The sequence below is a fragment of the Chiloscyllium punctatum genome, chromosome 11, assembly GCF_047496795.1.
Source record: "Chiloscyllium punctatum isolate Juve2018m chromosome 11, sChiPun1.3, whole genome shotgun sequence".
NCBI lineage: Eukaryota > Metazoa > Chordata > Chondrichthyes > Orectolobiformes > Hemiscylliidae > Chiloscyllium > Chiloscyllium punctatum.
The window spans coordinates 50400349-50422504 of NC_092749.1; the positions used below are offsets into that span (position 1 = coordinate 50400349).

Here is a 22156-nt window from a genome sequence, read left to right on the forward strand (position 1 = left end):
AGAGTGCGCAGAACCTTTTAGGGGTCTGTGTGACATGGGCCATGGCAGAATTTGAGGCAGAATTGAACAAGAATTGAACAAGCCATCCAGTTCCCTTTTAAATGTTATAATTGTATCAGCCTCCATTACCTCCTCTGGCAGTTCATTTCCATACACACACCACTCTCTGTGTGAAAAGTTTGCCCCTTAGGTCCTTTTTAAATCCTTTCACTCTCACCTTAAATCTACAGTGTCTAGTTTTGAACTTCCCCACCCTGGGGAAAAGACCTTGGGTATTCACCCTATTCACGTCCTTCATGATTTTATATAGCTCTATAAGGTAACCCCTAAGCCTCCAATGCTCCAGGGAAAATAGCCCCAGCCTATTCATCCTCTCCCTTTAGCTTAAACCTTCCAATCCTAGCAACATCCTTGTAAATCTTTTCTGAACTCGTCAAGTCTAACACCATCCTTATGGCAGGGAGACCAGAATCCAATGCAGTATTCTAAAAGTTACTTCATCAGTGTCCGGTACAGCTGCAACATGACCTCCCAATTCCTGTACTCAATGAACTGACCAATGGAGGCAAGCATGCCAAATGCCTTCTTCACCATCCTGTCTAGCTGCAACTCTACTTTCAATGAACTATGCACCTGAACCCCTCTCTTTGTTTGGCAACACACTCCAGGGCCCTACCATTAACTGTATATGTCCCTTCCCTGATTTTCCCGACCAAACTGCAACATCTCACATTTATCTCAATCAAATTCCATTTGCCATCCCTTGGCCCATCTGATCAAAGTCCTATTGTACTCCGAGATAACCTTCTTCACTGTCCGCTGCACCACCAATTTTGATGTAATCTCAAAACTTTTTAACTATACCTCCCATATCCATATCCAAATCATTTATGTAAATGATGAACAACGATGGACTCAGAACAGATCCTTGAGGCACACCGCTAGTCACAAGCCTTTGGACTGATTAACAACATTCCAACACCACCCTCTGCCTCCTAATATCAAGCCAATTTCATATATGCAATTGGCTAGCTCCCCCTGGTTCCATGTGATCTAAATTTGCTTACCAGTCTACCATGTGGAACCTTATTGAATGTCTTGCTGAAGTCCATATGAATAAAATCTACCTCTTTGCCTTCTTCAAATGTTTTTGTCACCTCTTCAAAAAAAAAAGTTAGTGAGGCACAAATTCCCTTGCACAAAGCCATGTTGATTATCCCTTGCCTTTTCAAATGCTGTTTAAAATTATTTGCTTCTGTTGAACATTCCAAATGCAAGTTAAGTATTTTTGTTTACCTGGCATTGTCACATGAATTCATGACACACGATATTATTTTTGTAATGCCTCGAATGACTGATGTTTTGCAGTAGGTGGCAAAATGACAATGCTTAACCGTCATCTTCAAGAAAGCTGTCGAAAAAGATGTAACAATTTTAAATGGTGTGGATTGGACCTTTCTCACTGTTATTTTCAGTATGGATTCAGCCACAGTGGAACTCCAGCATTCAGCAACAGTCATGTCAGTACAAAGCCAATGTCCAAATAGCCAATCATATTGGTGAATCTTTGCATACAAAATAGAAAGAAAAAAAGCTTAATTTTCCCTTTGTACCTATTTTGCAATGAGTAAAATGAAGATCAGCTACACATACACAGGATCAAGTTAGAAAATGGTATATCAAACACTGAAAATCTAACAAAATGCCTTCTGAAAATCCCAAATAAGTTACATCCCCTGCTTTCCCTTTATCTATCCTGCTAGTTGTCTCTTCAAAGAACTTAAGTCAGTTTTTCAGGCATGATCTTCCCTTCATGAGGCATGCTGTCTCGGCTTAATCCTATGATGTACTTTTAAATGTGCTTCTGTTACGTTTTTAATGTGGAGAAAAACATTTTGCAAGTAGGCTAACTGGCCTATCATTATCTGACTCTTTGTCTTCTTTCCTTCTTTAATAAAGGTGTAACATTAACAACTTTCCAAGTAACAGAAAGTGATGATTGCAGATTCTGGAGATCAGAGTCTGAAAATGTAATGCTGGAAAAGCACTGCCGGTCAGGCAGCATCTGAGGCGCAAGAGAGTCAATGTTTTGAGCCTAAGATCTTCATCAGGAATGACATTCCTGATGAAGAGCTTATGCTTGAAATGTCAACTCTCCTGCTCCTCAGATGCTGTCTGACTGGCTGTGCTTTTCCAGCACAACACTTTTTGACAATTTTCCAAGTGCCAGTAATGCTTGGTGCATCATCAGCTATGCCACCAAAGAGTCGCTTCAGTACATTTTCTCCTCTGTCTCCTTCCCAATACATTTTAGTGTACTCCTTGGCTCTGCAGTGAAGTTGGAGGTAGCCTGCTGGGGAGTATTAGCCCAGGATTCACACTTGAGGCTGGATGGTCCAGACATATCAAGGGTCTTGTTGACAGATGAAATATTGATCATTTTCAGCATGAACTTCCACGGGTCAGATGGGTGGCAGGCAGATTGGAGGCAGAGGACCTGGTCATCCTGAAGTGTCCTAAATTGGAATTTCTGAGAGACCTGTGTGTGGCTCCTTCTCTGGCTGTGTGCCTCTTGGCACCACCCTCTCTCCTTGTGAGGAAGACACATTTGCAGTGCTTGCCATGTTCCCTGTACCCCATCTCCATTCCTTTGCTCCTGTTGTCCAATGACTGGGGTGCTGGCCTGGTGATATTTGTGCCTCTCCAGCAGACTCAGAGGGAGCTGGACCTAGCTTTCTATGACAGCTGATAACTGGCCCATGGAGGCAGCAAGATGGTTATGTGACTCACTGCACTGCTGTAGCTTCTGAGAAATATGGGCCATTACATCCCACGTATCTATCTGTCACTCCTATTTTTCTCTGTGCATGTGGATGAAGTCCCTGATTGCTGACACCACAGGGTCCTCTCCTGCCTTGGGCTCCCTGGTCTCCATGTGGTCCTCCAATGTGGGCCTAGAAGGATTCATCCTCAGCTAGTTCTGGAGCTGAAACAACGATGCGTTCACCACATTGTTGTCCCATTTCTTCTAAGTTTAACATTCCCACCAAGACATCACTATCAGAGCTGGAGGAGGGTACAGGAGGCAACCTTGCAGATAGTTCCTCTGAGGCTTTGTAACTCTCATCATCAGAGTTGAGGAGATGGCTTCTAGGGGAGTCAGCCATTTCACAGCAAATTGGATATGCTGACAGTACTTGCAAGACAAAAGAGAGAGAAGGCATCAGGGCCTGTAGTTGGAAGTGGTTGGAAATGAATAACACTGACAGCACAGATAATGTGAGATTTATAATGGAATAAAGTGAAATACTTACTTAGTTTGCAGAATATGGATGTTTCAGCATTCCCACAGAGAATCCTGGTTTTCTCATGTGAAGAGCAGGATTCTCCCTTCAAAAGGGATGAAGATCCTAATGTCAGACATCCCTCTGCCTGTATAGGGTCAGTTCTCCTGGAGTGAGAGAAAGGGAGGAATCAAGTAAGATGAAGGTGGGTGGTGTGGCTGTTGGTGTTGATGCAGGTGGGTGAAAGTTGTTGAGTTGCTCTGTACCTCTGAATAAGGCTGCACAGAGGGTGCACTGAGGTAATGGTGTGGGAGGCTGATGGGTGGCAAGAGCGGGTGAAGAAAGATATTACAGGCAGCAGTGAGAGTGGTAGTGAATGAGTCTTGGTGGGCAATGGGTGCATTAGCAAAGTTAGAGTGAATGTGGGGTAGTAGAGTGGAGAGTGTGGTACTAACCCTGGTGCAGCAGACAAGGCAGTTGACCTTCTGTCAACACTGCTGGCTGTTCCTCCACACTGTCAAGAGGGTACTGACCCAGTGGCGACTTCTGATTAGGCTGCCAGGGCCTGGCGGCTGGGTCTCCAATACAAATCCGTCAGGAATATAACTCTCCATTCTACAATCCATTCAACCAGGATATCCAGGTCACTGCCTGAGAATCTCTGACATATTCTGGAAATAGCCTTTACCCATTTCAGCAGTGTTGGAAGGGCAGTACTCATCCAGACATACCAAGTCCCTTTACAGATGGCATGGATACATGGGATCTTTCAGTGGATATCTGTTGAGTAGTTAGTTGTGGCAATGACGTGTGATAAATGGGGCTAGAATCAGACATGGCGGGCATTGTAAAGATGGAGTAGGTAGTTAATGAGGCAAGATCGGTAAAATACAGCAAGAAAACTTGAAGGTCTCTTGGCAAGGAAATCCTTCAGAAATACTGATTGCAACTCACACTTAGCCAAAATAAAAGTCAGATTTTTTGGCCTCTTTGAACCTTGATTCTTTTTCCCTGTAAATGGATGTGACAGGAAATTCACTAATGGCTTCACTACTCTGATGCAGAGTTAAAATAATAGTTAAGCTCCAATGACATTATTGGAGCCCAGTTTGCATATTAATGAAGGACTGTATCATTAATATTGCAAACTGCAAATTTCATGACAGAGGGAGGGAGGGGAGAAATCAGTGGGGGGTCCCTTGGGTATTTGTAACTGCCTGGCTAGTTTCTGCCCCATTATCTTCCAACTCAGCATGAACTATACTTTTGGATGTCTGCCAGAATGTGAAAAAAATGGAATAGCATGACCCAAACGCATTACAGAAGCATTTGCACAAAATCTGAGAACATTAGGGTGCTAGAAACAGAAGCAACAAAACAGATTTTCATAAAATGTACAGCACAAAATCAGGCCATTCATTCTAAACAGTCCAAGCTGTGTTTTTTTTATTTCACAGCTACTTTTGCAGGCTTCTCACTTCCCGCTTATATTCCTGTATTTCTATGGGCAGAACCTTCCCAGCCTCTGAATAACATGGGCCATGGCGAGATAGTTGGGAAACTCAAGAGACAGTCTGCATCGAGCTTCTCAACATCAAGAGCAGAAAGTCCCATTTTCCAACCAAGTGTTAAATGGCGAGGCAAGATTCTCACTCAGGAGAGGCAAGGGGCCTATTTGTGTGCAATAACATGCACACAACAGCTCATTATTAGTTGATCTCAAGCAAACAACTCATTAATATGCAGAAAGAAACTAGACTGTGACAGTTCACAATGTGGAACTCAGAGTGGTTACCTGGTGACTCCACCTCATCACTGCTCTTCTGGATCTTCATCTTGAACACTCGGCACTGATGTCCCAGCTCACACTTCATGGGCTGCGGCTGTTTCTGCCCCTGTTCACAGACATTGACATCCATTAAGTACCAGCCTCACAGCATCATCATAGCACATCTTCAATCCATTTGCAATATGGTTCGGATTTCAATGCTGCACTTTGGAGCACAATGACACATTTCAATGTAATGCTGCTGCAAGGACATTTAGTGCAGAAAGACTGGTACTGATTTTAAAGATTTGATCTGGGGTTATATGACTGCTTGCTCATTCACTTTGTGCCCACTCACTTTGTGCGCATTCAATGCTCACAACATTGTCAACTTGCTTTTTTGAATTTTAACGCAGATAAAAAGCCAGGAAACATGTCATGGTTGTCACCTGTCATCAGGTCAAAGTGGTGGACAGACTGATGTTCAGCACTATGCTACGTCAATCTCATACCTGCATAATTTGCCAGCTGCATATGCACCAAACACATGACAGATGCTTCAAGCAAACAGCCATGTCAAGTTCTAGGCAGAGTAGTTCTTGTCTAGAAGGGAGACAGGGAGGGTTTAGACAGGGTTTCCCAGCAAAGTAAGCCAAAGGCTGCCCATGGCTTAGGCATGGTCAGTCAACTGCTCAGAGTCATCAATCTCATCAGGTCCATTCTTCCACCAACTGGGGAATGGACCTCAGTCGGCCCTGTGCTTCATTACAACTAGCCTAGGCAGCAGTGAGAAGTCATTTAGTGTGAGGCAAATGTATCATTGAGGCTTTTGGTCACTTATTATCCAGGTCTGTCTATCTCAGTCATTCAAGGGGATGGATCACACTCAACCCTGGGTTAGCTCAGTTGATTGGATGGCTGGTCTTTATTGCACAGTGTCATCAATAGCACAGGCTCAATTCCACACTGGTTAAGGTCACCATGAAGATCCTACCTGTTCAATCTTGTCCCTTACTTGAGACATGATGATTGCCAGTAGTCAACTCCATAATGAGAGAGTGACCCAATGATCCTCTTGGACTATGGCAGCTTTACTTTTATCCATAACTGGCCTCATGATGTGGAGAATGTGAAGTGCACAGGAGATGCAGGCATTTTTTTGTCCATCATTAGTTCTGGTTTGCTTATGTGCTACTTGACCTGTAAGAGTGAGTTAAGGACTTAATGGTTTGTTGGTTATTAATGTAGTTTAGTGATGAGTCAACCACAGCTGAATATATGGGGGTATCTGGAAGCAGTGGGAGCTGAGTTTAAGGCTGGTTTCAGAATGTAAGTGAGGATGGAGAGAAGGAGTTAAAGAAACTACAGTTGGGGGAAATAAAGTGAAGGTGCTTTGAGAAGTGAGAGGGGATAGTGTTTTGGTGGGTAGATGAGGTCAGGAGATGATGCTTTCACTGACCTGATCACCCACATGAGGCTATTAGACCTCTGATAACACTGCTGCCTAAGTCATTGTGATCAAACTCTAGGAATTGACCTCCTTGAGCAACTGTTCCTAGTCCCTTCTTTAGGTTTGCCTTTAGGGTCTCCAAGCTCCCTACAGAAATATGGAATTGCTCTTTCTGTCCACTTCAATCATTAAAGGATTCAGTGTCACACTGTGAACCCCTGCCTTCCCCAGTGCTTTATTTGTGAAGTTCCTACATTAAGCTGCCAGCATCAGGCTCCTTCCATTAAATGCAGCTCCCCCCATAAGAGGGACAGATGTCCTTGAAGAGGAAAAGACGAGCTGCAGTATTTGAGATGAATATATGTTGTTCAAAAGCTGGTTGGATGTCTAGACAGCCAACTACTCAGGTCCTATTAGACTACAGTGCTACAAACAGATAAATGAGATAGCAATATGAAACTTCTACACTTGCTGCCTCCATGGCAATAATACAGGTAGGTCATAATCCCTACCCAAAGAAGAAAGGGATCAATTTTTAGTTCCTTGTATGCATGATATACATTAAGGCTAGTGCATAACCTAGGAATGGATCCCATGACTGGCTGTTTTACACCGACAGAGAATTTTATATTAGGCTAACAATAATGTTCTTTTACTTTTAATATAACAATTCAAATGGAGTACAGGAAAGATGTTATGCATGCATGGCAAAAATAATTTGTCAATACGTTTACTACACACTTAAATGAGAATATATTACAAGATTATGTGTGAACTTCGCAAATTAAATGCATTTTTGTCAGCTACTAGCAATACAACTACAGCACTGCAAATTATGCCATAGACTGATTGTAAACTCTAACTGCAATAAACAGGACTTCAAAATGTGCACCACTTCCTGCTGATGGTTCATTATTTGTATGCAAACGAATACCATTTGAAAATGAACATGTATTTGTAGTTTATTGACACATTGCTTTACATTTAACATCTTTATATATTACAAGAACATAAATGTTTTCTGAACAACAAAATTCCATAAACATGCTCACAAATTTTAGAAAAATGAGCATGTCTGTTTATTTCTTCACAGATCAGAAATGGCATTTCCTCCACACTTTCAAAAATTAGAATTTAAATGTTAAAATTATATTAAGCATACTTTTGAATGCTTTATCATTGCAATTTATATTCTAAAAGCAAAATGGAGAGTCCCATAAGTGTAATTAGAAAAACTTCATCATTCAATTTATTCAGCTGGAAATTAGAGAACACCATGGGGCAGCATGGTGGCTCAGTGGTTAGCACTGCTGCCTCACAGCACCAGGGACCCAGGTTTGATCCCAGCCTCAGGTGACTGTCTGTGTGGCGTTTGCACATTCTTCCTGTGTCTGCGTGGGTTTCCTCCCACCATCCAAAAGATGTGCAGGGCAGGTAAACTGGCCAGGCAAAAGTGAGGACTGCAGATGCTCGAGATCAGAGTGGTGCTGGAAAAGCACAGCAGGTCAGGCAGCATCCATTAAACCTAAGGTAATCTTTCTACTTTGTGGTAATGCTACTTGCTGCTTCTCTGTAACGTACAATGAATTTTCTGGGATATAGTATTTATCTCATTCTGTTCTTTATTTTGTCAGCAAAAAGAGCTCCATGAATATGAATGGCAATAGTGCCCTGGAGGCTTCCTGCCTCTATTCCTGATGAAGGGCTTTTGCCCAAAACGTTGATTTTTCTGCTCCTCGGATGCTGCCTGACCTGCTGTACTTCTCTAGCACCACTCTGAGGTGAATTGGCCATGCGAAATTGCCCATAGTGTTCGGTGCATTAGTCAGAGGGAAATGGGTCTGGATGGGTTACTCTTCGGAGGGGCAGTTTGGACTTGTTGCGCCGCAGGGCCTGTTTCCACACTGTAGGGAAAATAATCTAATCTAATCTAAAAATTAGTACTCAACAATAAATTCAAAATAATAATCTACATAGTTCAGACAAAATTTTAATCAAACCCTTTTTCAAATCTTCAAAAATTTATATCATTAAACCTAAGGTAATCTTTCTACTTGGTAGTAATGTTACTTGTTACTTCTCTGTAACGTACAATGAATTTTATGGGATATAGTATTTATCTCATTCTGTTCTTTATTTTGTCAGCAAAAAGGGCTTCATGAATATTAATGGCAATAGTACTTTGGCTATGTAAAGTGTGATTTTTCTTTCACTGAAGTTTAAGTACATGTTGTTGTGCACAAATAGGTACACGATAGGCACACAATATGTATTGTATGTATCATAAAGTGTTAACTTTTGTCACTTTTTATTGACCAAAGGTATTATCATAAATTATGGGCTGTATCTGAATGGAGTGTTAGTGGAAAACTCCCCTTCTTTCCTTGGCTGTCACATTAATGATCTAACACCATGGAGTCTCCATAACTTCAGAGTTCAAGCTTGTACAGCTAAAGGCTGTGCATTAGGTCCCCTGGTGAGTACCTCAATTTAAATTCTCCCAGCATACGGAATGTCAGATGGCAGTGGATATCTGAAATATAATGATTCATATTGGTCAATACAAACCATCTGGCAGTGCATGACATTTTATTAAATGCCATTCACTGCTCATTAAAGAGTGGTTAGATTATAGTTAGTACCTGGTCACTGTTCCAAAAGCACTTCATCAGCAGTTTCCACAAAATCCCACAATCTTTAATGAATATAATCTGTTGGAAGAAAAAGGCAATTTCATAGCTAATTGTTGCTATTGTTGTTTCATCTCTATTTCACCATTTATGTTATTTTAATCTAAAATATTACCATATAATGTCTATTCAATCAATGTTATATTTTTTAAAATATCATTTTCCTCTCTTACTGCCATCCTGTGCTGTATATTTTCTCACCAAACAGGCATTTGATGATGCCGCTCACCTTTATAAGTGTTACAGTCAAAAATAAAGCAATTTAAGGGCAGAATTGTTAGAAGGCAGAGTTCCTTGCCCAACTACCTGAAGAGTTGGTACAGCCCCGTCAATTACAGCAGCCCCACTGCCATTGAAAGCTCGGAGGGTGACAAATTGGCTGGGAATGGTACTTCTACCCCTCATGCTAGCAGAAGTCCCTTGTCGCAGAGCTACTATGCAATCTGATTGGCTCTATAGTCTCAGCTGCATCACTGGCAGCAGTGGCTAGGACTGGGACTCTAAACATTTAGTGGATGCTGAATCCAGGGCCAGAGAAGTGGTAAAGGGTAGAGTGTTAGCTGTTCTCACATTGGGAATGGAAGGTGAGGCCTAGGGATTTTATGGAAAGGGGAATAAGTTGAAAAAGCGTGTACCTGTCCCTCCCCCACAATGGACAGACCATGGGGTGGGGCTACTCAGTAGGAAAATCATTATGGGAAGCAGCATGTCCTTTCTCCCAGAAACCCAAGCTGTATAACCAGTGAAGTAAAACAAGCTGAAAATGCACAGAACAAGCAAACATAAAGATACTTGCGATCAACTGTTTTATGACAATGATTATATCAAGTAAAGGAGGCAAAATGAGATGAAAAAACAAGTAGGATATGAAAGAACAAAAGAAAATAAAAACAAATTACATATTTCATGAGCTCAGATTGTCCTAAATCAATTTACAGCCAATAAAATAGCAATGGCTTCCAAAAACTCTGTACAGCAAGGTCTCACGAGCAGCATTATGATAATGGCATTATGATCCATTTTAATGATTGTTATGAGATAAACATTGGATAAGAGAATTGTCATGCTTTTCTCTAAAATAATACCATGACCTTCAGTGTGTAACCTGCGAGGGTAGGTGTTTGGTTATAGTTTTCTGCACCACATGCCAAAGCCTGCTGTTCATGCTCACATTAAACCCAGCAGCAAGTAGATTCTGCAGATAGTCCTGCCAGGATCCCCCTCATGGAATGGCCCGGGAGTGGGAATTCCCTTTGACTGGGTCACATTTGCACAGGTTGATTCTGATCTGATTGTATTTGTGAGGCTCCCAACTGTCTCCAGATGGGAGCCTTGGACATTCTGAAAGTCAATTAAGATAAAAGCTGTCATGCCCATTTCATGGGCAGTTGAAATGGTGCAAGCTACTTCCTCATTCCTTGCCCACCTCAAATTTGGTGGGCTGTAATTTTAAATTAGAATCCCTACAGTGTGGAAACATGCCCTTCAGCCCAACAACTCCACACCGACCCTCCAAAGAGTAACCCATCTAGACCCATTCCCCTACCCTATATTGGCCCCTGACTAATGCATCTAACATACACAGCCCTATGGGCAATTTAGCATGGCCAATTGACCTAACCTGCACATCTTTGGACTGTGCGAGGAAACCCACGCAGACCCGGGGAGAATGTGCAAATTCCACACAAACGGTTGCCCGTGGCTAGAATCAAACCTGGGTCCCTGGCACTGTGTGGCAGCAGTGCTAACCACTGAGTCACTGTTCCATCCAACAAGTTTTAGCAAAAAAAACCATACCCAACCACCCAACTATTTTGGGAAGAAACAGAATCAGTCCACCATTCCCTCTGAGAAATCAAACATCATTTTAAACCTTTCCCATTGCTTTTCTGTATAATTAGTTGCTAATATTGTTGTGCATTTTATTTTCTCCCATCCAATTCTTATCAACAGAAAAATCAACACTTCTTCATCGTCATGATCAATGAGTAGGTCACAAGCATGACAAACTTAAGACACGTTACATAACTGTTACTATTTCCTGAGTGGAACCTTATTTTTGCATCTGTCATCATCCCTGTTGATTCTATATTATTAAATCCAAGAGTGAATTCATTCTTCTGGGGAGAATGTGAGCCTGCGGGTTTAAGTCGAAGGGTGTTGGGGTGGATTGGTGGAAATTGTGTGCTGATGTTTGTGATGAAGTCGTGAAGGATGAGGAGAGAGGGATGAGGAGTTATTGAGAATCTGTTGGGTGACCCCAGGATGTGGTGGGAGATGTAAATGACTGCAAAGGGGAAATTGGAAGTAATAGGTGGCTACAAAGGGGAAAGAGAGTAAAAGCCATTGGTTATGAAGAGAATTTTGGAGGTGACTGCCTATGAAAGGAAGAAAGGGGAGATGAGTGGCTAAAATTCTAAGAAGTGGAGCCCTCGGATAAATGTCAAGAATATCCTTGAAAGAAAATGTTTTGGTCCCTGCCTTACACCAGATTTCTTCCAACACTTCCATTCTCTCTGGCCTTGACTCTTCCACTGTTTACATTTACTTCTGCTGTGTAAAGAATTTGCAACTAGTTACAGTTGCACACCCTTATATCGCAATGCATGTACGCATCACGTTTTCTTGCTGTTGATGAAAACCTTGTGAAGTGTTCAGAGATTGTATCTGTCACAGGAAATAGCATAGATGTACAGTAAGAGGTATGAGGCAGTGAGTGTTACCATCGTGGTTAGAGTTGAAAGTGGAGAGTGTGTGTGTGTCAGAAGAAAATGAGGAAGATTGAGATGCTGTGTCATGATAGTTGAAGTGGGGAAGTTAAGTACTGCATATAGTGAGAGCAAAGGTGCTGGACATATGAGCAGGGAGTAGGAGAGTTGGCAGTTACTGCTCCTGTCTTGACAAGTTGTGAAGTTAATCAGTTTTTGTTTGTGCAGACAGAGGTATTGCTGGATGGCTTTCTCCATTGCCACCAACCTGCCCCCTGGATGAAGTGAGATCCTGAAGTCCATCTCACCTCCCAAACCTTCAATGCAACTTCAGAAGCAAATCTGAATGCTTTTCATTAACTTCACTTCCTGTAAGTTGTGAATGGTAGTCCAGTTTTTGATGCTATTCTGTGATTGGACAACATTAATCTATAGCGTGCTAAGAATTATGCTGATATCCAATTTAAGATTGACTGTCCAGCTCATAATGTGGTATATGCGTGTATGGAGATTAGATATATTTATAGTTAGGGCTCTTTTCAGATAGATAGAACATGTACACACATTATGCCTGTTTCAATGTAACAATACATGAGACAGCCATTCTTTAGTTCATTCCTCAGGGCAATAGCTTGACCAAACAGCGTCAATCTGTCTGATTTCGATTTAAACAAATCTTGGCAGTTAACTATCAGTCATCAAACTATTGTACTCTGGCAATATCTCTACCAGAGTTCACTTGCCAACCAATTCAGCCCTCTTTTCTCATACATGACATGTTGCTCCCCTTCACATTGGTATTCTCGTGAATGTCCTGATAAGAGTAACATGAGAAATTTCAGCAAAGTGTGTCCATTTGCAGCAATACACACTTTTCCAAATTATTTTTGAGCTTATTCTTTCTAACATTTCCTCATTAGTTAAATAAACCTCATCATTCATATCCTATGACCTGAAGATGCTCTTCATGTGACTAATGTGTTACATTATTTCCTTGCTCCATATTGAACAAAGGAGCTGTTCTTTTCAAATTTAAGCTGATGGATCTATTATAAACAGTACAACTGAACACAGATTTCATTTTAACAGATGCATTTTCTTATTAATAGGGCTTTTATAAATCATGGCACCTTTTAGGAACTTAAACTACTAGAATTACAGGATGAAAAGCTCTCATCTGATGGATATCTAACATAATAGGGAAGATAGAAAATGGAAAGAGATTTCTCTCTGTACAGAGTAACGCATTTCTTTTTAGAAGTTGTCATTCAGATAATCTGGTCTGGATTTTCCTCTATATTACCATCCATTTGGGGGCATTAGAATAGAATGGTTCTCAGAAGCTATCAGTTCAAAACCAGGGAAAATGAATTGCACCTGATTTACTGTCTCAAAAAAAACTTAAGGAAATCTTAAATCTACAGGAAGCACAAACTCCCTCCTGAAGGATGTCAAAAGTGTATAGCCCTAGGTGAGACTGGTGGAATCAACAAAAAGGTGTTGATGAGACTGATACTATAGTGAGGGGGCTCTTCTGTGTGTTGCTACAAAAAGTATTATTGTTGTGTCTGAACGTTGATCAATTTCAATTTGCTTTGCACAAGAATACATTTCTTAATCAAAATGAGTGTTCTGATGCAATGAAGATGAGGGGGGGGGGGGAATTGTGAAATACAGGGAGTGAAATAAAATGTGATTAATTTCTGATTTCAAAACGATATGAATATTTTTTTCTTATGTCTTCATCAGGATCCAAGGACAAGGACAAGGAAGGCAATAACTTGGATTTTTCTGACCTTCAGTGCCTCTGAAAGGCATACTTCCCTAGACGGTGTTGGGGAAATAAGTTGACTTCTACCTGAAGACCTGTAATCTATCTCCAGCATTGCCTGGACCACGCAAGGCCTCGCATTTCTTTCCCTCTGGTTTGATCGAGGCAGCATCTTAGGGAGATACCAATCATTGCATTTTTAAAATACAAGCAAAGTGAATTACGAAGTGAGAAAATGATGTTTCAATTGTACAGGACCATACTCTGTTTGGCATTCTGTATTTTAATTTGAGAACTGAATTTCAGGGAACATTTATTGATCTTGGGAGGTGTTCAAAGCAGATTTTGGAGAATTATGCATTGGTTTATAGCTGCAGTCACAAGGACCAGGTTGTAGCTCCTAGAGTTCATACGTTTGAGGAATGATATCATTTGGATATTTGGTTTTTACAGAATTCAATAGGCTAAATGTAGAGGAATCTATTTCCTCAGTGTTTTGTTAAAATGCTGGATGAAGTGCAAAAGGGCAGAAACAGCACTCCAGTGGGGTAATGAGTGAGTGCAGCAGTTTCAAAGGTCCCATTTCTCAGATGATATAGAGTCAAAGCCACAGAGAGTTGTACAACAGAGAAACAGACCCTTCATTTCAACTCGTCCATGCTGACCAGATATCGCAAATAATTTAGTTCCACTTGCCAGCATTTAACCTATATCCTTCTCAACCTTTCCTGCTCATATACCCACCCAGATGCCTTTTCAATACTGTAATTGTACCAGAATCCATCACTTCCTCTGGCAGATCATTCCATACACGCATCACCCTCTGCGTGAAAAAATTGCCCCTTAGGTGCCTTTTATATCTTTCCCCTCTCACCTTAACCTTATTTCCTCTAGTTTTGGACCTCCATAACCTGGGGAGAAGACCATATTAAACAGTCATAAAAGGTAAAGTACTGCTAATGTTGGAAATCTGAAATAAAAAAAACCCTGGAGAAAATCAACATGTCTGGCTGCAGCGGTGAAGGAAGAAACAGAGTTAAAATTTTGAGTCCAAAATGACTTCTTTGTAATGTAAAATGATGTTCCTGTCTGCCTTTTCAAGGTCATGTGAATGATTTTTTTTTATCCAAAACTGGTCTTCCATACAACTGAACATTTTTTTTCTACCCATCACCAAATCAACCATGACATTTTGTTTTAGATCCTATATTTATGTGAAAGAGTGGAAAAGGCATCACCAGTACCTTGGCCAACACTTATTCTTCAATCATTATCATAAATCAGTTTATCTGGTCATGGTGTAAATTGGCTGCCCAGTTTCCTACATTACAATATAGTGACTGGACCTCAAAATACAGTGGAAGTCTTACAACGTGGATAAAATATGCCACAAAATTTCTGATAGTGCAAAAGACTTATGGTTCCCAAATTTATCTGCAGCTTCAGTTCTTGAATGTCAGTCAGCAATTATCCCTTTGTGGGCAGAAGCAATCACACTCTCAGCCTATACTGACAGCATCGAGATTACAGTACAGCTGTAATCTGACATGACATTGAGAATGGATCTGAGCTTAAAAGCTTGTGATGGTTTCAGGGAGTACAAATGTTCCCAGCCTTGAATTTGGTCATTTTCCAGAGCATCCTCCAGGCCATGATACATTTGGGTGGCTGTACGTCATACTGAGAGGTAGAAAGCTTCCATTTAGCCTGAAATCAGTCAGTGTACAATTTCCCCGCAAACCCCACTCCTCCAACAATTACATTTAACTCAGCTGGCTACTCAATGTCATTTGTAGTCATTTAAATATCAGGATGAACAATACACTTTATAACATGATAATTTTTTTGTTTTCCAACTGCTTAACTAACAAACTAGAGTCATAGGAGTGGTTCTAGTCCATTCAAAATAACAGAAGTTCAGCTGAATTGCAATCCATTATAAAACACTTCCACTTCTTCGGACCCAACATCCCCATTATATTGGGATTCCATTGTACTCAACAGATTTGACAAACCCTGCAGCTATGAAGGTACTAACTAAATGTGTGTATTTCCTTATTTGGAAAGAGAAACAGAAGACTATATTTAGCCAGAACCTTCGAGATGGGTAGGACATTTCTACTTGGGTACAGTACACTGGAAAAATTAACTGCCCCTGTGACAATGGTGCCACTTGCCCTCACTAACCTTCCCCAGATCCTCTAGTAAGAGCTGCTTGATTGCCCCTGTTACCTCAGAGTCTACATGCTCGAAGGCCTGTCCTTCCATTATGTCTTCACCTTCAAATTGCAGACCCAGCTGTGATCATGGCTCTAAATAGTGTCGCACAGCTTATTTAATCAGCTACATTGCTGGCTCTCTGGTATTTGTAAGATGCAGCTCCACATTGCCAATACAAGGTTACTTCACCTGCTTTCAGGATATTTGGCATAACCCCTATCAAGACTAAATCCAGCCCAGAGTTAATGCAAATATTAATGCCCTGCCCCATGTGAGAGCATTTAGGTTGAGCAGGAGGGTGGTGTCTGCTGCCTGTCTGCAAGTGGCCCAGTTAGTCTGTCAGCAGGCTCTTTAATGATCTTCTCGTCTCTCTGCACATTGAAGCTTCCAAGTAGGCAATGAATGCCAGTGGCATTCACCCATGGGCTGGCAGATTTGTCAAGCCGCAGTATGTTTCCAGGGAGGCCCCTCATTCAACGGCACTCAGTGTCTAATTCAGAGACTCAACATCAGGATCTGCTAACAGCCAGCCCCTTGCTCTTGCTGCTGACCTCCCCAGCCTGCCATCCTGGTGATCCCCTTCCCAGCATTGTTAACCTGTACCCTGCATACCTTAGAGTTCTGGCAGCAGCCACCATCTCCCCAGGGGTGCTGCTGAGCATGGAATACTTTACCAGACTGCTGCTCTCAGCTGGCAGGATTTACAGCCCAAAGTCCCTGGTTCTGGGGAAAGCACATCACTGCCCATTTAAGGGATGAATTGGCAATTAATGTGGTAAGCTTTTCTGAAGAGAGAGAACAAGAGGTTCCTGACAGCTTGCTGACAAGTGGACATTAGCTCATTGCTGACATTAAGCTCCACCTAATGTTGCAGGCAATTGACCCTAAAAGGCCAATTAGCCTGAACTGTTAGCTCTGCTTCACTGTCCAGAGATTGACAGCATCTTCTGTTTCTATTTCAGAATTCCAACATCTCAAGTAAAAAGACAAAAGTTGATCTCAATGACTCTGCTAAAATCAATCCCTTAAATCAACATCCTAAATGGATTCTTGAATTTAGGGACCTTGCTGTGTGCAAATTGGTTGACACATTTCAACATTGAAAAGATTTCAAAAATACTTAATTCGAGAGCGCTCTGGGATTTTTGGAGGCTGAAAATTACAGTATAAGCACAAACTATTTACTTCATTTTAATTAAACCTGATCGAGTTACTCTAACCCTCTCTAAAATATTAGGAAGTTAAAAATGAGACAAATGATTTAAATGCTGTAAATGTGGTATATACAAAAATGACGTTTTCTTTGAGTTATTTCATTAATATGACTGATTACTCATTATTTGTTCATAAAACTATTGTACTAGCTGATTTAACTTACAAGGTCTATTGTACTTAAATGTGTGTCTTTCTTGTGTGTAAAAGCTTGAACTCTAGAATCTGCACCAATGGAAAATGTGGCATTTGCTGTGATTGTTGAAGAAACCAGATCTGTCCAGTTGAAATTGACAGCTCCAAGTACACTAAATGGAATTTTGACATAATCCATTATTTTCACTGGGCTATTTCATTCAGAACAAGGTACGGTCAACAAACTAGATAATATTTGTCTCCCTGACTAGTCTCATTCCTCACCAAGTAATGCATTACATGTTTAAAAAGTAACATTGGCACACTTGTAATAATAACAAAAACAATTAAAGAAACTCAGCACATCCTGTAACATCTGGTGAGAGAGAAAGAGAGTTAACAGTTCAAGTCTGATGTGATGTTTCTTTGGAACTGAAGAGAGGTGGAAACATGATGGGTTTTGCGCTGTTGAAAGATTGGGGAAGGACAAATGGCTTATTGGCATTTGTCCTGTAATTTACATTTTTCTGTGATCCTGATATAATGGAAAACCAAGTAGGGAGCATAGGAACTTGCTGTCAAAGAATCTAGAAAGGGCTATAATTTTAAAACCTTCTCAATCTTCGTATTATCAGGTGTCTCACTATTGTATTGTTGGGTCAGCTGCATCCCTCAGCCAGTCAAATTGATAGGTTAAGTGATGTGCAATTCTGAAAAATAATAGCAGAAGTCAGACAGCCATGAGGATTATCCCTGGCAAACAAAACCAGGAGGAAACTGGGATATAGGGGAGCCTGCAGATAGGGTCTTGAGTGATTGATCTTCAGCTGTTAATTCATGTTTCTTTCTTGCCAGTTGTTAAAAACAAACAATTTATTATTATTAAAATTCTGGTGTGCATATTCTTGTAGCCTAAATTAGACAGTAAGGTGAATTTGGGCATTTTGATGGTTTAATCAAATTTTCATAGTTGTGAGGACTGCAGGAATAGAGGGGCTTAATTTCCAGTGCATTACCCAGTGAGTTGTAGCATGTGCAGAATAAATTGGGCAGGCAGAGAATCTGCACCATTTGATTTTGTGCTAACACATCCTAATGTCATGACTGTAATGACAGATTTTTGCCTGTTTCTTCCAAACAACATGGATAGTCCATTATATTTCTAGATTAGTGGTGCTGGAAGAGCACAGCAGTTCAGGCAGCATCCAAGGAGCTTCAAAATTGACATTTCGGGCAAAAGCCCTTCATCAGGAATAAAGGCAGTGAGCCTGAAGCGTGGAGAGATAAGCTAGAGGAGGGTGGGGTTGGAGAGAAAGTAGCATAGAGTACAATGGGTGAGTGGGGGAGGGGATGAAGGTGATAGGTCAGGGAGGAGAGGGTGGAGTGGATAGGTGGAAAAGGAGATAGGCAGGTAGGACAAGTCCGGACAAGTCATGGGGACAGTGCTGAGCTGGAAGTTTAGAACTAGGGTGAGGTGGGGAAAGGGGAAATGAGGAAACTGTTGAAGTCCACATTGATGCCCTGGGGTTGAAGTGTTCCGAGGCGGAAGATGAGGCGTTCTTCCTCCAGGCGTCTGGTGGTGAGGGAGTGGCAGTGAAGGAGGACCAGGACCTCCATGTCCTCGGCAGAGTGGGAGGGGGAGTTGAAATGTTGGGCCACGGGGCGGTGTGGTTGATTGGTGCTGGTGTCCTAGAGATGTTCCCTAAAGCGCTCTGCTAGGAGGCGCCCAGTCTCCCCAATGTAGAGGAGACCGCATCGGAAGCAACGGATACAATAAATGATATTAGTGGATGTGCAAGTAAAACTTTGATGGATGTGGAAAGCTCCTGTAGGGCCTTGGATAGAGGTGAGGGAGGAGGTGTGGGCGCAAGTTTTACAGTTCCTGCAGTGGCAGGGGAAAGTGCCAGGATGGGAGGGTGGGTTGTAGGGGGGCGTGGACCTGACCAGGTAGTCACGGAGAGAACAGTCTTTGCAGAAGACGGAAAAGGGTGGGGAGGTAACTATATCCCTGGTGGTGGGGTCTGTTTAGAGGTGGCGGAAATGTCGGCAGATGATTTGGTTTATGCGAAGGTTGGTAGGGTGGAAGGTGAGCACCTTCTAGTCATTCATTCAACTGGAGGGAAACTACAGCATAAATGGGACAGAATTATGCTTATTCAACAACCCTGGATGGAAGTGAAATTGATTATGTAGGTGAGTTGAGAATGAAGAAGTACGACTTTAAAATTAGTGGTTGCATTTTTTGAACAGAGATGAGATTTTCTTTCTCTCAGAGGGTGTGTGACTGTTTGGAACTTTTTGCTTCAAAAGACAGTGGAGGCAGTGTTATTAAACAAATTTAAGATGGAGGTGTAGGTTTTCATCAGGCAATGGAATTAATTGTTATTGACAGTAGGTGAAAGTATTGAATTAAAAACATTTGTCCCCCTCAAAAAAAGGTCCTAAGTGAAATACCAAGAAAGAGATTGTCTCTGAGCAAATTTCTAAGAACATACAACCATGATTTTGAGGTAGTTAGCAATTTCCCCCACAGCTTGAAAAAGGCACCATTTTGGGCACAGCACATTCTGAGTTCCAGTATTTTAAAATTGCTAGATCGTCTTTCACAGTTTCATTTGTTTCAAGCAGAACCAGTCTTTCCCACATCCAGTCCACAGTCAAAAAGGTCTTCCCAGGCCCCAAACAGTATGGGTGATGGTGAGAAATTTGGGAGAATCATATGAGAAGCCGAGCAATGTCTCTCTCAATATCAGGAGCAACAAGTCAATTTTATAACTGAGTTAGAGACACCGAGATGAGATTCTCACAATTGTGAGGCCTACCAATGGGGATTATTATTCATTATCACCCTTTTTACTATCTAATCTCAACTCAGAAATATGCTGTTCCCTATTCTGCCGCCACCCCAATAAAAAATGGATGCTGAAAATTCCTGACATGAGATTCTCAATGGTTTCCCAGGGGCTCCAGCTCTCTGTTTGCTCCTCTAGACCTCCATTCTAGATACCCAACGCCAATGTCTTTGGGCATATGCATCTCATATTCATGGATGCTGGTGATCCAACTGATGCCAACCTCTCCACGTGATTGTGCGTTTAGGGTGCAATTACAGTACGTGTCCATGCTTAAGTGCTGCATTTTGGAATGCATTGTGCCTCACTGCAATGCTGCTACAAGGATAGAGACCAAGTTCACAGACTGGATTTCAGCATCTCAGCATCTTAGCATTGCCCTTTTAATTTCTTACATTCATTCACTCACATTCCAAGTTCCTGAATGCTTATTTCTGCCTTGCCTTTTAGCATTTTGCCTCCGGAGAGAGCAAACCACCACATATTAATCTTGACTTGCCTTATCTTTTAACATAACCACAAAACCAGGCGGCTTGTCATGGTAATTAGCACTTGTTAGCCAAGCCAAATGGGCCAAGACACAAAGTCTAAGGGAGGTTGTTTTCAGTGAAGTCAAGGGAGCATTCTTCAATCAGGGGATCCTGTCAAAGCAAGTTAAGGTAGCTTCCATTATCAATCTGGAGATTTGGGCATCATGATTTCGACATTTGGGATGATTCTGCCAATCCTGTGGGAACAGGATATCATTCCTCCGCATGATTCTATCCAACAGGATCTACCAATAGGTCCCCATCAATAAAAGGGGCCATCAATTTCCTATTACTTGCCATGTCCAGGGTAAATGACATGAGACATACAATGGCTTTGGACTGAGTGTATAAATGGCCTTTTAAAGGTGGCACCAACACCAAGGTTGCCAATACATGCAAGATATCCTGACAATGGTGAGTTTGTCCAGCTTTCGTGAGTGAATTGGACTGGCATTAGATGGGAGTTGTGCCGTAGGGGTATGATGGATAACTAATATGGGGAGTTTGAGATAATAGCATGAGAAAATGTGCTGGCCTCATGGAGAAACACCCTGCATATAATTCAACAAAAATTACACCTGCCGACATAGGATAAGATTCTACTCATTGTTGTTACATGATAAAAATCCGATTGTCTTTGTATTTCTCTCTTGATTTAATTTGATGACTTTGTTTATAATAAAGTGGTTAAAAGTATTTGAACTTCTGTATACAAGGAATCAATTGCAAGCAATACTGCTGGTATGGGAATAAACATGATAACCAAGAGAACTAGCTTCTCCATTTGTATTCAAAATGGGAGTTTTTTTCCACTGATATACCATGTTGATATGATTCTGCTGCAGCGTCTCTGTTTTGGCATGAAGATAGAGAACACAGCCAAGACTAGTAACTCCTTGTACAACTTTATCATACTCTGGACAGACACATCTGTTTCCAAGACTACGTGCTAGAAGTTGCTGAGTTGTCCTTAAACAAATTTACTGTTATGAATTGTTTAATTCATAATTATGAATTGTAGAAATGTAGAAGTTAGATGCAGATTTTTACTGTAACCTACCATTCAGGGCTCCGATGGGCAGATCCAGACTTTGCAGGAAGTTAGAGGTGCCTTTAGTGACAATTATGTCAGATTTTCTGGACAGTTTCAACTTTGATGTCAAGTTTACACATTACTTGCTCAAACATAGATCATATGTTGTTACCAAGCCAAGTAGTTGAATGGTTGCAGCCAAAGACAGCTCACTACAATCAAAAATAAATGGACAATTTCATTATTAGCCTCTATGAATTATGTTTGATCTTTGTAATATTCAAAACAATACACCATTCGTATGGCTGATGTTCCATTCAGCTTATATCTGCCTCGAAAGACTCCTGTTCCTGTTTGCAGAGTATGAAACAGCACTTTTCTTGTGCTACTGGGAGCAAGGAAATTTTGTCAGTGGAAAACAAATCAGTCGATGTTGATTAAAGGAAATCACGGGATAATTAGTTATTGTGAGGTCTCATTTGATTATGTTTGAGTTTTCGGGG

The 22156-nt window shown here is 41.3% G+C and overlaps 1 protein-coding gene across 1 annotated transcript in view; it reads left to right on the plus strand.

Moving 5' to 3' along the window:
• ush2a (Usher syndrome 2A (autosomal recessive, mild)) overlaps positions 1-22156 on the plus strand; it is a 929735-nt gene that overhangs the window by 435534 nt on the left and 472045 nt on the right. The window contains 1 exon segment of the mRNA XM_072580162.1: positions 8824-8978. Within this exon segment, the coding sequence (XP_072436263.1) occupies positions 8824-8978 (155 nt within the window).